Source organism: Patiria miniata, unplaced genomic scaffold (genome assembly GCF_015706575.1).
Source record: "Patiria miniata isolate m_02_andy unplaced genomic scaffold, ASM1570657v1 HiC_scaffold_7, whole genome shotgun sequence".
Lineage (NCBI taxonomy): Eukaryota > Metazoa > Echinodermata > Asteroidea > Valvatida > Asterinidae > Patiria > Patiria miniata.
Window position 1 is genome coordinate 6,406,907 of NW_024037074.1, and position 16,052 is coordinate 6,422,958.

The 16,052-nt window shown below is 42.0% G+C and overlaps 1 protein-coding gene across 1 annotated transcript; it reads right to left on the bottom strand.

The window, feature by feature from the left end:
- Positions 1-2,629: 2,629 nt before the first annotated feature.
- LOC119746280 (highly reducing polyketide synthase ZEA2-like) lies at positions 2,630-14,310 on the bottom strand. Its single transcript, XM_038223125.1, has 3 exons — positions 14,250-14,310; positions 5,163-12,055; positions 2,630-4,826 (listed from the first exon to the last, which is right to left on the bottom strand). The coding sequence occupies exons 1-3, from the start codon at positions 14,308-14,310 to the stop codon at positions 4,491-4,493; spliced, it is 7,290 nt and encodes a 2,429-aa protein (XP_038079053.1). The 3' UTR covers positions 2,630-4,490.
- Positions 14,311-16,052: the final 1,742 nt, after the last annotated feature.

The following is a 16,052-nucleotide window of genomic DNA, read 5'->3' on the forward strand; positions in this document are numbered from 1 at the left end:
AATCCCGCCCGGGCCAATATGTGGATTGGGTTTTCAGTCCCTACCTGATTTCGTGGGTTCTCCTCAGAATATTCCTCTGGGCTTTTCCTCCCACCTCTAAAACTGTAATGTCTTCTCATTGTCTTCTCTCTACAGGTTTCTTCAGGCTTCCGGGCTACAGTGCTTAAGGCACTTTTGAGGGACCCTCGGTTTCATTACCAGAAAGAAATAAAATAAATAAAATAAATAAAATAAATAAATTACTCCTGCTAGGTGGAAGATGCCTTTGACTGGAGGGACTCGCTTGTCATCTCGGAGCTTCTCAAACATCGCTGCCACGCTGTTTTTGCTGGAGATGTCAAGTGCAAACTCGTAGAGGTTAACTTTGTTGTGTTTCAGGTAGTTCACTGTTCTCTTAGCAGCTGCAGTCTGAGCCCCTCTTCGTGAGACGAGAACAATGTGCATGGCACCATTCTGGCATAGCCATCTGGAGAGAGCCTGGCCAATGCCTCCAAAGAGGCGTATTGAAACATGCTCTATTTCTGGTGGATATGAGCTCCCGTCGGTCGGGAAGTCGATGCGCATCTTCAAGCGGGCGAAGACGCAGATTTTTGAAAAATCTCTTTGATTTCCGTGATTTGTGATATTTTACCATAAAAATTTCTGTTCTGGAAAAAACCCAAAGGTTTATCAAGGCCCAAAAAAGAAGAAAAAGGAATGATGATTTGAAGCGGTGTCTGTATAGGCAAATACCCACGAACGCCATAACCCTGCATATCTCTTGGGCCGGTCCTCAGCGAATCCCCAAACCCTCTGCAAATTATTTTGTTGATTCCCGCCCCCCCTTAAATCTAATCCATACAACACAAATTGGTTACTACAAAGAGACAACGCAGTATTTTGTCTTCAACACTTGCCGCGCACGATTTATTTCTCTGTTACACGAAAGTCTCAGTACAAATCCCCAGGCGCGGATCGGGGGGGGGGGTCAAAAAGCCCCACAGCTCTGTCAAAATAAAAACAAAATTCATAGAAATTCATGGAAATAAATTTTATCCCCCCCACTCTGACACCCAAAAATTGTTTACTGGTAATAATGTCCGCCTTTGCACAAAATACGGACAGAGCCAGATTGGTTTGGGGGTATTTGCACACTATTCTGTGATATACTGTTAATCATCGTCGGATTTGAAAAGCGCCCCCATAGAAAGTACGGTAGGAGCCCCCCCCCCCCTCCCAACTTATTGTTTTTTGGAGGCCAAGTGTCCGACCAAAAAACCCTGTCTACATTTCAGATTTTTTGGCCGATGAAACCCCCCCCCTTCCCCCGCGAAAATTCCTGGATCCGCGCCTGATCCCTATCACTAAACACCACTGCAAGGTTATGGGGGAAAATAACACATTAGTTACATATAGAAGTTGGAATACCTTTCATTTATTCTATATATCACCAATGATATGAACAATTTAATACAAAAAAATATAGTTTAGAGCCTCGAAAAATCCTAAGATTACCATTGTAAATCACATCATTAGGTTTTAAATATTATAAGACGAATTAAAGCATCCAGCAATTCTTTTCTTGAAAAGGAGATTTAGATGGATATTGACGTTTTACAATTATATTTGGCGTTTTCAAGATCTTGAGTACCAGCATCCACGATACCTATCTACGTATGATTGTTCTTAAGTGTCCTTTGACCAAACTGAGTATGTACTGAAAGGTAAACAATCCGTCACCATTTTCACGAACAGCCACATACTATAATGTTGATTTTGAAGAAAAGTGTTTTCGAGACATTCGCAAAAGAAGTTTCTCATATTTTAATACTGCAAGAAATACTACTTTGCAACAACATTGTGCAATGAAAAAACTTCACATGATTCTATGCGAGCTGAATTTTTACGTGAACCCAGTAATTAGAATTAATACCACTGTATTAATTAGTTAATTAGTGACAATTAATTTGTAATGATATGTGGCTCTTCGTGAAAACGAAAATTCAAGTTTCCTACATATTGGCCCTTTCTGTTTAATAGGTTTTGTACGCGTTCAAGGGGCCAAAATGTATATGGCTCTTCGTGAAAACGCAAAACTCAGTTTTCGAGATATCTGCCCCTTGCATCATTAATGTTGTTTGGAAATTAATGATGTAATGCTTACAGAAACAAAATAAAGTGAAATAGTGAGGAAAAAAAATCAAAATCGAAAAAAAAATGGTAATTTTTGACATATGTGGCTGTTCGTGAAAACGGTGACGATTATTATGGTCAGTTGAATACATTTTAAAAATTGAATCTATTATCCCCAAACCAATTAATGTTCCATATCTACTTTTAGTTTACATGACACCCGCGAGAAGAAAATAGAGTTAATCTATCTCTAAATTAATTTGTCATTAGTGTCATTTAACTTTAAACTGAGTATGCACACAAAAGTAAACAAATTTGTAAGTTGAATTTTTTTAAAAAGCATATCTACTATCCGTAAACCGATTAATCTTCCATATCTACTTCAGTTTACATGATACCCGCCAATAAAAAAATAATAAGGTTAATCGATCTCCAAATTGTCATTAGTGCATGTCCTTTAACTTTAAACTGAGTATTCAAACAAAAATATATAGTAAACAAATTGTCAGTTGAATACTTTTTTAAAAAGCAAATCTATTATCCTCAAACCCATTAATCTTCAATATCTACTCTTTTTTTTACATGATATACCCGCCAATAGAAAATAGTTAATCGATCTCTTAATTTGTCATAAGTGTCCTTAAATTTAAACTGAGTATGCAAACAAAAATATATAGTAAACAAATTTTCAGTCGAATACTTTTTAACACGCAAATCTATTATCCTTAAACCGATTAATCTTCCATATCTACTTCAGTTTACATGATACCCGCCAATAAAAAAATAATAAAGTTAATCGATCTCCAAATTGTCATTAGTGCATGTCCTTTAACTTTAAACTGAGTATTCAAACAAAAATATATAGTAAACAAATTGTCAGTTGAATACTTTTTTAAAAAGAAAGTCTATTATCCTCAAACCCATTAATCTTTAATAGCTACTTTTTTTGCATGATATACTCGCCAATAGAAAATAGTTAATCGATCTCTTAATTTGTCATTAGTGTCCTTAAATTAAACTGAGTACATGTATATGCAAACAAAAATGAAGAGTAAACCAATTGTCAGTTGAATAATTTCTATTCAGCGAATTTGTTAACTTTCAGACTCATTAATCGTCCATATCTATACCTGAGTTTATACAATACCCGCTAATAGAAAATATAGTTAATCGATCTTTAAATTTGTCATTATAGAATCCTTTAACTTAATTATATGTGTATACCGGCAAAACTAAACAGTAAAATTGATTATCAGTTGAATCCTGTTTAAAAAGCGAGGTTTTTAACACTCAAACCCATTAATCTTTCTAATCTACGTTTACCCGCTACCCACCAACAGAAAAAGTCGCATAATCAATTTCTAAACTTTTCATTTGATTCTTATTTTACATCAAATCTATAAGATATACGTATAACTCAAAAAAATTGAGTTTTTGCCATTCACTAAAATTCAATGACCATCACAAAAAAATGGCCGGATACGTTTTTTTTTTCTATACTGTATATCTCGAAGATGAATACAAAGAGACTGCCCTGAAATTTTCATTTTTGGAAGAACTGCGACATCGTTCTGATTTTAAATCAGAGGCCAAGGAACTTTTGCATAATATTCTGGTATTTGAAAAAAAAATTATGTACGTAATTTTGGCATACTAAATGAAAGAAATGTGTGATATAATCTGGCGATGTAAACTTTCGAAGAGGAGAATAAATACAGAATAAAATATTATAAAAATAGATAATCTTTGATAATTTTATCGGTTAAACAGAATTGTTCTTGAATCTTGGCAATTGCAAGATTCGACGTCACGCAGGATTGGCTCAGCTTGATTGACACTTGCGGCCGATGTTGTGTACATGGCCTGAGAAAAACCTAGAATCTAATTGATTGTTCTCTTGGAATTTCAACTAATTATTTTTTTACACTATTCTGTTTGAGATTGAAGAAAAGGCGGTGTTTTCACAATTACACGCATTCAATTCAAAAAGCCGAAACATTTTTTCCTAATTTCCTAATTTTTTCCTAATCTTAAATGCCGATAGAAGTTTTCTGGTATACATTATTGTTCTGCGTATTTGTTGGTTTATATTTACATGTGTGTATGGACCCCGTGCGCAAGTACCCCTTCTTTGATGTTGACAAGAGAACACTTGTCTTGTTTGTACGCCATTGCCGCTGCGACAAGGTCTAAACAGTGTGCGCTTGCGCAAATTCAGATAAAATAAACTCTACGTTGCACTAGGCGCTGGCGCGCTCGTATTTAGGCGCGCACGTACTAGCATTCGCACACATGGTATCCATTCGACCATTATAAAATGCCGCAGACACAAAAGCGTACTTTTGACATTGTCACTGTTTTTTCCTAATTGTCACAGTTTAGTTTGCTTCCACGGCCTTTTCCAGCAAAGCGGCTGTAGTTATGCCTCCTAAGATGTCCAACTGAGAGATGGTCACTCCCAGCTGATTGGTCGCCCAGTTCACCATCTCCAAGGCAACCAGCGAGTCCACGCCGTAGTTCACCATGGGCTGGCTGACGTCAATGGATTCCTCCGACATGCACAGAAGTTCAGCCATCTTGGATTTGACACTGGCTTCCAAGTCGGCAGCGTCAAGGCAACGAGCCTCTCCACTTGGAGACTTGGAGTTGTTGGCTGCTAGGTGGTGGAATTTCAGCATGTGCTTCTGGCAGAACTGCTGTGTGGCTCCCCAGTCCTGAAGGTAAGAACATATAACACTGGAAATAAGTCGATGTTTATTGCATCTACGTTTTTACAATGAAATGTAACCTCAATTTTGTTAATAGTGCCCACTCTTGTTAATTACACCTATAAGAATCAGTAGCGTGATATAGGCAGGCTTCATACTGATGTGTCTCTCTCTGCTTTTGGAAAGTCGATATAAGTAAGTGTGCAGATTTTGTGAGAGAGGAATACAGCACTTTGGCATTTTTTTTAAATTAAAAAAGTCAGTTTGTCTAATGAGCCTTTATCTGTTAAATTGTGATTTAGATTGTAAACGATTTCAAGTGACATTATACACCATACATACCATGTTTGCAAGACACACGCATGGTAGATCCTTCCGTGGGAGAAGCTGACCGAGCACAGCAAGAAACTCGTCCACGTACAGCTGGTAGTTCCCCTTCATGGCTATGATTTTGACTGTCTCTGCCTTGTCCTCCAGGTACCCAGCTCCTTTAATGGGGGCCAATTGCACTGAAAGTGCAGGCAAACCACAGTTGTGTCTCTTTTCAGCAAGAGCGTCAAGGTAGGCATTAGCAGCGCAGTAGACGGGCTGTGCTTGATGACCCCAGGTTGTGGAGATTGAAGACAGCATGAAGAAGATGTCCAGTTTGTCCTCTTGAGTCAGCTCATGGAGGATTCTGGCACCAGTTGCTTTGGCACCAAGGATTCGGGACATCTGATCAAATGTAATCTCTGATAGATCTTCCTCCTCAATGACTCCGGCCAGGTGAAAAATGCCTCTGATTTTAGGTACTTGCTTGTCGTCTCGCAGTTTCTCCAACATCGCTGCCACGCTGTTTTTGCTGGATATGTCAAGTGCAAACTCGTAGAGGTTAACCTTGTTGCGTTTCAGGTAGCTCACCGTTCTCTTTGCAGCTGCCGTCTGAGCCCCTCTTCGTGAAACGAGAACAATGTGCTGGGCACCATTCTGGCATAGCCATCTGGAGAGAGCCTGTCCAATGCCACCAAAGCCACCGGTGATTATGTAGGTAGCATTGGATGTGAACTGGTTCAGTGATTGCTTCACTTCAGTTGGCTGGAAATCTTCAGGTACTTCAAAGACGATCTTACCAATGTGGGAACCCTTTGACATAGTCCTGAATGTTTCCTTGAGCTCTTTGATAGAATGGACTGTGACTGGAATAGGCTTCAGCTTAGATTCTTCAAAGAGGTGAATGACCTTCTGCATGATGTTCTGAACTATAGCTGGTTGCTGCTTCATCAAAACGTCCACTTGGCAGGAATGGAAGACTTTGTTCTCCAGGAAGAAGCCCATAGGAAGATTACAATTCTGCAGAATGTCTCTCTTACCAATCTCACAAAATCGTCCAGCAGGAGCCAGCAGAGAGGTGCCCGTTTGAAGCAGCTTACCAGACAGAGAATTAAGGATGACATCCACACCCCTTCCGTTGGTCCATTTCATAACATCATCATAGAAACGGGAAGACCTGGAATCGCTGACCATCTCAATGCCAAGCTGCTTCTGTAGATAGTTTCTCTTCTCCTCTGTACCGGCAGTGCATATGATCTTCGCTCCAATCATTTTTGCAATCTGAACTGCTGCAAGACCGACTCCCCCACAGGCTGAGTGAATCAAGATAGTCTCATCCTCCTTGAGATTGGCTCGTTCGACCAGGCAGAGGTATGCCGTCACAAAAACCACACCAACACTTGCACTGTCTACAAAGCTGAGGTTTTCTGGTTTCAAGACAGTTAACCGTGCGTCACAGATAACGTGGGAACCAAAACAGCTTTTCCCAAATGCAATGACCTCATCACCTATTTTGAAGCCATGTGCCCCCGATGTTACCTCTTGTACAACGCCTGCACACTCAAGACCAAAGGACGGCTGTGTTTCATCTTCTAATCCCTCAAGAAGACCAAGTGCCATCATGACGTCTTTGAAATTGAGAGGAGCTGCCTTGACTATAATCTTGACATGGCCCGGTGGGACTTCAAAATCATGGACATTATGGAATGCAAGATCATCAATGGAAGCCCCTTTACCAGTTAGCCCCCTTAAATCCTGTCCCACACGCCACTTTGTAGACTGAATCTTGTTTTCAGTGTTCAAATCTTGATGCAGAACCCGAGAAACAAACCTCTCCTTCTTTCGGATCACAAGCTCTCGCTCTCCAAGATCGTGGTCATTCATCAGCTTAAGCATCTCCTGAACGTTATCTGCCAGTGAATTTTGGGGGTCAAAATCTACCGAGAAAATAGTTACCCCAGGGATCTGATTGCTGACGGATCGAGTCAAGCCAATTACCAGCGAACCATTCGGAAGTGATGAATCCATGTTTCCTCCCTTTGTCACAACCCACATACGTTTGACAACCTCTGGATATGACTCAACTGCCTGGAAAAGTTTCAACAGGGCGTGAAGCTTAGAGTCTTCTTCGCTGTAGATGTACATCAATTCCATTGGGGAATCAGTGTGCTCACTGAACACACGATCAAGAGACTTGGCCTCGGAGAAGTTGCTGATCTGGACTTCACCATGGTAGTGAGGAAGGAACTCAGATGAGAACCTGTTGTTGATATTTCGTACTATGAATAGCTTGTCTTGCTGGATTATTCTTTTTTGGTCGCGCTCTGAGACTGAGGGCTTTCTTCCAACAAACACAGAGTGGAAAAACTCGTTTGGTGTGGATGCGGATACGATATCTTTGAGACCAACCTTTTCCATGGTGTCTAACCAACCCTGATGATGCAGCCAGCAACGCTCCTTTCGGAAGTCATCAAACACCCAACATACATCCATAGCCCCAAACCAGAGTTCAGTCAGGTAGTGGGTGTTGGTTCCCTCCATGATGAACATGAGCCCATCAGCACTGAGTAGGTCGGTCATGAAAGCCGTGCTTCGCTGAACATCAACCGCTGCATGTAGGGTGTCCAGGCAGACTACAACATCAAAGCTGCCAGGAACAAACCCTTGGTCTTTGATTTCTTTCTCGATATCTAGCTGTTTGTACTGGACGAATGGGAATTCTTGGAGATTTCCCTGAGCTTGATTGAAGAAGGTGGCACTCACATCAGTGAAGACATACTCCATCTTCCTTTCAGTCCCAAAATCCTTCAGTGGATCAACGATGAAGCGAGTCAAACCTCCGATCCTAGCCCCAAGCTCCAGAACTCGGACAACCTTCTTGTGCTTGGCAGCTTCTCGGACAGCCCTGACAACTGCTTCAGCTCCAGCTTTGTAGTAGATTCTTGTGCTGAGTGAATCAAAGAAATAACGGTCGAGTCCGTCAGCACTAAACATGAGGGGAACGGCAACTTGTGGATCACGCAGAGTGTCAGGCAGAGCTTCACCAAGGGTTTTCGTTAAGGTCATCTCTGAATCCAATTCAGGAACATGCTGGAGGATCTTCTTTATGACTGCAGGAATCTCATTGTGCTGAATGATTTTGCTTTTAGCATTTTCTGAAATGGTCTGAAAGCGATGGATGTACTTCGTGTAGCTCTTGCCCTGTGCCCGCTCTTCTTGTGGGACGGTACTAAGAGCATTTCGTATGTATGAGACGCACACTCCCTCAATATCATCAAGAATCTCTTCTGTTCGCTTGATGGCATCCATTTCTTCTCCATATGCCTGATGAAGATGGCTCTCCTCAAAAACATCTTCGAGGACTGATGTTGGCAGTGTATTGGCTGATGCTGGTTGCCACTGGGTAGTGTAGATGCATGATTCAATTGGAACATCTGACTGGCTACCGTTAAAGTTCTGTCCCTGGAACCCTTTCAGAGTTGCCAAGATTTTGCCTTCCTCAGTAGCCATGGTGATATCTGCTGTGAGAATCATACTGTCACAATCGATAATTCTGGTGTAGGCGATAATGGGTTGCCCTGATGGAATAGCCTCTCTGGATAACTCGAAGGAATCTATGTGCACTGGAAGGTACATTGCGCTGTTTGAACCAACAGCAGACAAAGCCAGTTGAAAAGTTGCATCCAGATGAGCCACTTGGACTCTCTGCTTGTTGTCAGGAACTGCATGCAGAACAGCAAGTGCCTCGCCATCACCTAGGAACATCTTCTCCACCATCTGGAAAGCAGGTCCGTAGCTGAGACCCAGGTCTTGGAGCCTGGAATAAAACTCCTCACCAGTGACCTCAGTAGAGCACCTCTCTGTTATCTTCTCAAGAGGGAGACTCTCTTCCACATCCGTTTTGCTGGAGACATCAATCTGTGCGTTGCTGTGTAGATTTCCATCAAAGGTAACTTGGATTCCAGCTCCATCTTTCACGAGCCCAAGGTTCAAGGTGCACTTCTTGGAGTCTGAGTCTTCTGGCCATGGTAGAACACGGGTGAAGTTGATGTTCTTTAGAGCCGGTTTCTCAGTTTCCTCAAAACTCATCTGTGTCATGTACTCGATGTAGCCAGCTCCAGGGAATAGGATTCTGTTGCCCACAACATGATCAGCCAAGAAGGGGAACATCTCCAGGGAGAGGTTGCCACTCTGTCCTTTGAAGGTGCGGTCATCCAAACCCAGGCGACGTTTCCGTCTCTCCTCTGTCTCCAACCAGAAAGACTGGTGTTGCCATGGATATGTTGGAAGTGGTGCCCACTCAGCTGATTCACGGGTTATTGTGGCCCAGTCTAAAGGAACACCGTTTGCATAGAGAGTGCCCACTGCTCTTTGGATACTCTGCAGATCATCTTTGTCCCGCAGGCTAGAGTTCACGGTGACGGGTGGGTATTTGGGATCCAAGCCACGGGCAATCTGCTTTACTGAGGATAGCAATGTGTTTGAGGCTGCAATCTCAAGAAAGACATCAGGCCTTGTCTCCTGCAGAATAGCTTCAATGGCAGGCTGAAAGAGTACAGCACCTCGAATATTGCTCCACCAGTAGTCAGTGCCAAAACTGCCATCGTAGTAATCACCTGTTACGGTTGAGTAGTAGGGTACATCTCTCTTTCCAGGTTTACTCTCGACAACACCTTCCATTGCCCTGGAAAATGGCTCCTTGATCGGGTCCATCTCTGGAGTATGGAAGGCGCAAGTCACCCGGAGCTGTTTGGCCTTTCCTGGATTTTGATCAACCACAGTGGTGATGACGTCTCTGTTTCCAGCTAGAGTGATTGCACCAGGTGCATTGACCGCTGCTATGTAGAGATTCTGGTGCTCCTGACAGATCTTCTCTGCCTGTTCTTTGTTGGCTCGCAGTGCAGCCATTCTACCTGTTCCCTGTTGTTTGGCTTGTTCGTGGCTGCGGTGATAGATTACAGCCACGGCTTCCTCTAGGGTCAGGCCACCACTTGCATAGGCTGCAGAGATCTCACCAAGGCTGTGCCCCACAACAACGTCAGGGTGTACTCCCCAGTGCCTCCAGAGATGATACAGTGCGACCTGGATGAACATGATGGCAGGCTGAATGACTTCTACCTGACAGAGTGCATTGTTTACAGATGTATACGGAGACGTGTCTGGATTGATTGGATGGCTGTTGAATAAACCACAGTATTCGAGCAGGGACCATCCGGACATCTTTTTGAAGATCTGATCACAAGTATTGATCGTGTCCCTGAAAACCATCTCATCTCTGTAGAGCTTGCGGCCCATGTCCTCCCACTGCTGCCCTTGGCCAGGGAAAACGAAGCAAACCTTCGGTTTTGCTTGAGGGGATGTGCCAGTAACAACAGCTTCAGATCCAGAACCTTCAAGAAACCCCTGTAGGCTCTGTCTGCAGGAGTCGGTAGAGTCAGCAATTACAGCCATCCGATAGGCATGGTGATCTCTTCGAGTTGCCTGCCATGATGCCACACTCATGGCATCTTTGTCACATTCAAACTCCAGCCACTTCTTTGCAAGATCTTTCAGAGCCTCCCCGGATTTTGCAGAAAGAGGGAGGATGATTGGGCGCCCAACCTTATCATCTCCAAATTTCCAGCTAGCCAAGTCCGTGTGTTTGGCTTCGCTATTTATTTTCGGTCCTTTCTGAAAGATCATATGTGCAACTGCTCCAGCAAAACCGAAGCTGTTTAGGCCAATGGTGTAGGTATCACCCGTCTCCTTGACTTTGTTTGGCTTACTCTCCAGTGGCTCAAGTTTTGTCTGGACATCGAGGTTGAGCTCTTGTAGGTCAATGTTAGGGTTTTCATTGACAAAGTTGATGGTGGGGACCAGCATATTGTTATCTAGCATTAAAGCAACTTTAATGGCAGCTGTGATCCCGGCAGCACACTCGTTGTGCCCAAAATTGCTCTTCACAGATCCTATTTTGACTGGGGTGTCCCTAAGGTGGCCAAAGGTGTGACCTATAGCACTTGCTTCAATGGGATCGCCTACAGGAGTTCCAGTCCCGTGGGCCTCCACATACTGAACAGAAGATAGTGGAACTCCTGAGCGTGCATAGGCATTCTTCATCACCATCTCTTGGGCGGGTGCTGAGGGCATTGTAAGACTCTTGCTGAAACCATTTGCTGCGATGGCACTTCCTCGGATGACGGAATAGATATGGTCGTTGTCAGCAAGTGCTAAGTCGAGAGGCTTGAGGATGAAGACTCCCCATCCTTCGCTTCTTACATAGCCCTTGGCCGTGTCAGAAAATGGACAACACTTTCCATCAGGTGACAGGACGCCCAGAGCACTGAAACCAACAGTGCCCTCAGGGATGAGTAGATTGTTGCAGCCCCCCGCAACAGCAGTTGTGCACTCGCCGTTCCATATAGCATTGCAGGCACTATGCATGGCTGTCATAGACGAAGCACAAGCGGTGTCTACAGCATAGGAGGGGCCGCGGAGGTCGAAGGCGTAGGAGATTCGGTTGGCAACTGCAGAGTGTGCTACACCCGTGTGAGTGTATGGGTTAATGAGTGATGTTTCCATCATCATAATGGTGTAATCCATCATGCCAACACCGATGTAGACACCGCAGGATTCTCCCAGGGTGTCTGGGATGATTCCTGCATCCTCAAAAGCCTCGTAGGTGACTTCAAGGATGTGACGTTGCTGGGGGTCCATTGAGCTTGCCTCACGGGGTGAAATCTTGAAGAAGGTATTGTCAAACTTGTCAATGTCATGAATGAAGCCACATCGTTTAGTCACCATCTTTCTGTGGTTGGACTGGTCAGGATCATGGAAGGTTTCCAAGGACCATCTGTCTGGAGGCACCTCACTGATCATGTCCTCACCCTGTACCAGGGCATCCCAGAATGCCTTAGGTGAGTCGACACCTCCGGGCATGCGGCACCCTAGGGGAAAAAAAGGAAAATGTATAGCCGTTTAGCGATCGATTTCAATGAAGTAAATTATTACGTGTTCCACTTTGCTTTGTACGGAAGCGTATTGCTGCCAACCAAAAAAAAATAAAAAAATTAAACAATTTTATTAATTCGAAAAACAAACCCAACAATTTTGTTAATTCGAAAAACAAACCCAAAATTTGTCTTTATTCGAAAAACAAACCCATAATTTTTATTATTTCAAAATACTACCCAAAAAAGTTATTATTACGAAAAACAAACCCGAAATTTTATTAATTCAAAAAACAAACCCCTAAAAAATTATTATTTCGAAAAACAAACCCAATTGTTTTATTAATTAAAAAAACCCCGTGCGTTCGAGCGTATTACTCTTGTTACTCCCGAGTGCAGGAAAATGTTGCGTGAGCATTACTCTCGGTGCAAGGGCATCATATTCAACCACTGATGTCCAAGGCCCAAACAAATAACTTATGTTTGGATTTTTTTTAAATATGCATCCTTAAAACAATTTTAAATGTTTAACGGAAATAACGACAGGTAAAATAGAAAAACAAATTAACAACACATGGTTTGGGCTGAAAATAAACAAAAGGATGAAATCTGAGGACCTAGAGTTGAGATTTATTTAGTAATGTCATTGAAAAACGATAAACGGTATCTGTCGCGCGCCGGCACGTCTCCGTACAGTGCACGCACGAAGTTGCCTTTACCGGCCGCTGCGCGCAAAAATCACACGCTGCGCTGTATCTGTCAGTGCCTAGAATGTGCTCACACTGTCAACCTAAGTTTCTTACTTGCTAGGGTGTTTGCAACCCAAATTGTCCATAAAGGATCACTGGTTTCTTGAATTTGTAACGGAAATCTTTCAAAATGTCGTTTAAATAATTTTGCTCAATAGCGTTTCACGCTGCGACCGGGTAATGTGTTCCCCTCCACTGTCTATAGGCCTACTACGTCACATGGACTGTGCATTAGGGGGCGAGCTGGCTAGGGGGCGAGTCGGCTAGGGGGATAGTTTGTAAAAGGGCGAGTCTGTCAGGGGTCGAGTCGGCAGGGAGTGGGGGTTTTGTAGGGGCGAGGCGGTCCGGGGCGAGTCGGCCAGGGGGCGAGTTGACCTGAAACCGTCACGGATTGTAAATAAACTCGCCCCTTTGCCGACACGCCCCCTTACAAACTCGCCCCCTTACAAACTTGCCCCTTACTAATGGAGATCAATGCCCCTGACCGACTCGCCCCTTAAATTATAGCATCGCTGAAGCTTTGTCGTTTTTCGAACTAATACAATTTTGGGGTTTGTTTTTTGAATTAATAATTTTTTGGGGTTTGTTTTTCGAAATAATAAAAATTTCCGTTCGGGCGTACTACTCGTGTTAACACGAGTATACTCCTGAGCGCACGAACGGCAGGAGTACGACCAACGGGGGTTAGCAAGAGCCATTGATCTCCATACACAGAGCTCGATCGACAATGGCAAGAGTATACTCTCCGTCGTACTGGGAGTATGCTCTTGCACCGAGAGTAATGCGCACGCAACATTTTCCTGCACTCGGGAGTAACAAGAGTAACACGCTCAAACGCACGGTTTGTTTTTTGAATTCATAAAAAAAATTGGGTTTGTGTTTCGAAATAATATTTTTTGGGGGTTTGTTTTTTGAATTCATAAAATCTTTGGGTTTGTTTTTCAAAATATTTTTTGGGGGTTGCTTTTTGAATAAATAAAATTTCTGGGTTTGTTTTTCGAATTAACAAAATTTTTGGGTTTGTTTTTCGAATTAATAAAATTGTTTTAATTTTTTTTGGGGGGGGGGTTGGCAGCAATATGCTTCCGTAGCTTTGTGGTCTTTGGCATTTTTCACTTTTTTTTCCAAAGTGTAAATTTATTACATGACGTCTAAAATACTGAAGTACATGAAGGTTCAGCTTTCAGCCTGGAAAGTAGAAATAATGGATTTTTTTTTCCAACCAACAAAAAAACATTGTTATCCGCTTCTTGTTCTTATTTGTGAAACATAGTTTGTGGTCAAATTAACCCTTTGGTCGAAAAGGGATATTTTGTATGTGTCTCCGAGGATGCATAACATGTGTCTGCTGAGTTGTCTTGGTTTGCGTCGAAAAAAAATCATGTTTCTGTCACAGAGAGAACTTATGTAATTTTTGATATACAGAAAACAAGTTTACTCACCAATGCCAACAACTGCAATAGGAGTCTTAGCTGATTCCATCGTCTGTTGCAACTTGTCCATCCTGAAAATACAGAAAATAGGAGATAAAATAAATGATTGGCTGCAGAACACAATGCAGTGTTGCTTGTTCATTACAAGAATATTATTCTGACGTCATGATGACGTTATCAGTTATCAAATTACAAGCGATTTTTGTTAAGGCCAAAAAAAGCTCCGGTTTCTTGTATGCGCGCGTCGCCGTAGCCATGCGCGTCGGCAAAATTTAAAAGTGTTTTTTTTTTCAATGTAAGATGATGTGTCTCAATACCGCCAAACTCACTGGTTTGACTGGAATCCTGCTGCTGCACAATTTAACGTGTTTTAGATGGGGTTACGATCGAGAATTAGCTTTATGTGGCATCTCGGGATCCCATTTATTTTGCACTAAATTTAGTCGGGCACCATTTGCAGTCATCAGCCGACATTTGCGGGGGAAAAAAGTAAAAAAAAAACTAAAAAAAACAAAACCACCGCGTCGCCGCACCACTTTTGGGGCAAGCTCCATACCAGAAACCGAAGACTTTTTGGGGGGCCTAAAAAGTGATCATTTTATTTTCTCATTTGTAATTCATGAAAAATCATGTTCGTACTTTGTGATCTGATGGTTCACACCTTGTAGAACATGTTGATTTCCGAAGGTAAATTCGTCTGACCGGATAGTGAAAGTTATTTCAAAATATAGGCATGAGCCTCAAATCAAAACAAACGAAAATTTCTCCAAACGGGGTACGGGATGATAATAAAACCTAGTATGAACTTGAACCTCAGTCTGAAGATGCGATAAATTTTGTGACCGTCATCAAGTATATAATTACAAACGATTAAAGGTCAAAATTTGAATGATTAGTTGGAATTGTAATTTTTCAAATGAAAGGTGTAACGTTCTATTTTTTTTGGGATCAGTTTAATAGACAATATTTGTGATTTCGAACCCAAAGCCGTTTGACCTTTACTACCAGTGTTACTGGAAGTGCAGTGAAAATTGAATATAACTTGAAAACGGAAGCATATTACTTCAGACAAACACATTAGGAAAGTGTTAGGTTTGGAACGCCAAACACAAAAAAAACAAGCATGATGACGTCATTACCCAACAGGCCGTCATCTAGCAACATATAAAAGACAGTTGAATTTAAACTCCATTTGTCAAAAGTTTGACAAATTCAACCAGATATTCTTTTGAAAACTGCAAATGACTCAGCAAGGTTTAAGACCGGAAACGGTCATCGGACCGGACGTAATTGTAGAGAGAAATCGAAAATTATCAGATTTCTTTCTTTTTAAAAAGTCCATTATTTGATCCGTGTATAATGACCATTTTTAGAAGCACAAATAATGATGTTCCGTACAATATGTTGACTTTTTGCCTCAAAATGCTGTGACGTCATCAGACTGGAAGTAAGGTGTTATTAATAAATACACTCATACATTCGTTGTACTTTTTCAATGTTCGTACGTTCGTTTCGCTTCATGATTCTTTTCAGTTCATGATGAATATTTATCCTCGCTGAACCAAGTCAATATTGCGTTTGCACATTTTAACTGGTGACGTCATCAAACCGGAAATAGCGTGTATGTATATGTAAAATGTATATTACAATTTATCAACGCAAAAGGACACATTTTTACTGTAAATTAAAACAACTGGTCCCATTGGAAAACGAACGTGAATTTTTTTATGACATCCAATAATTTGTAAAAGTAACAATTCAATAACTAAATAATGGGCCGATTTTTTTGGTCCATGTCTCATTCAAAAGTGA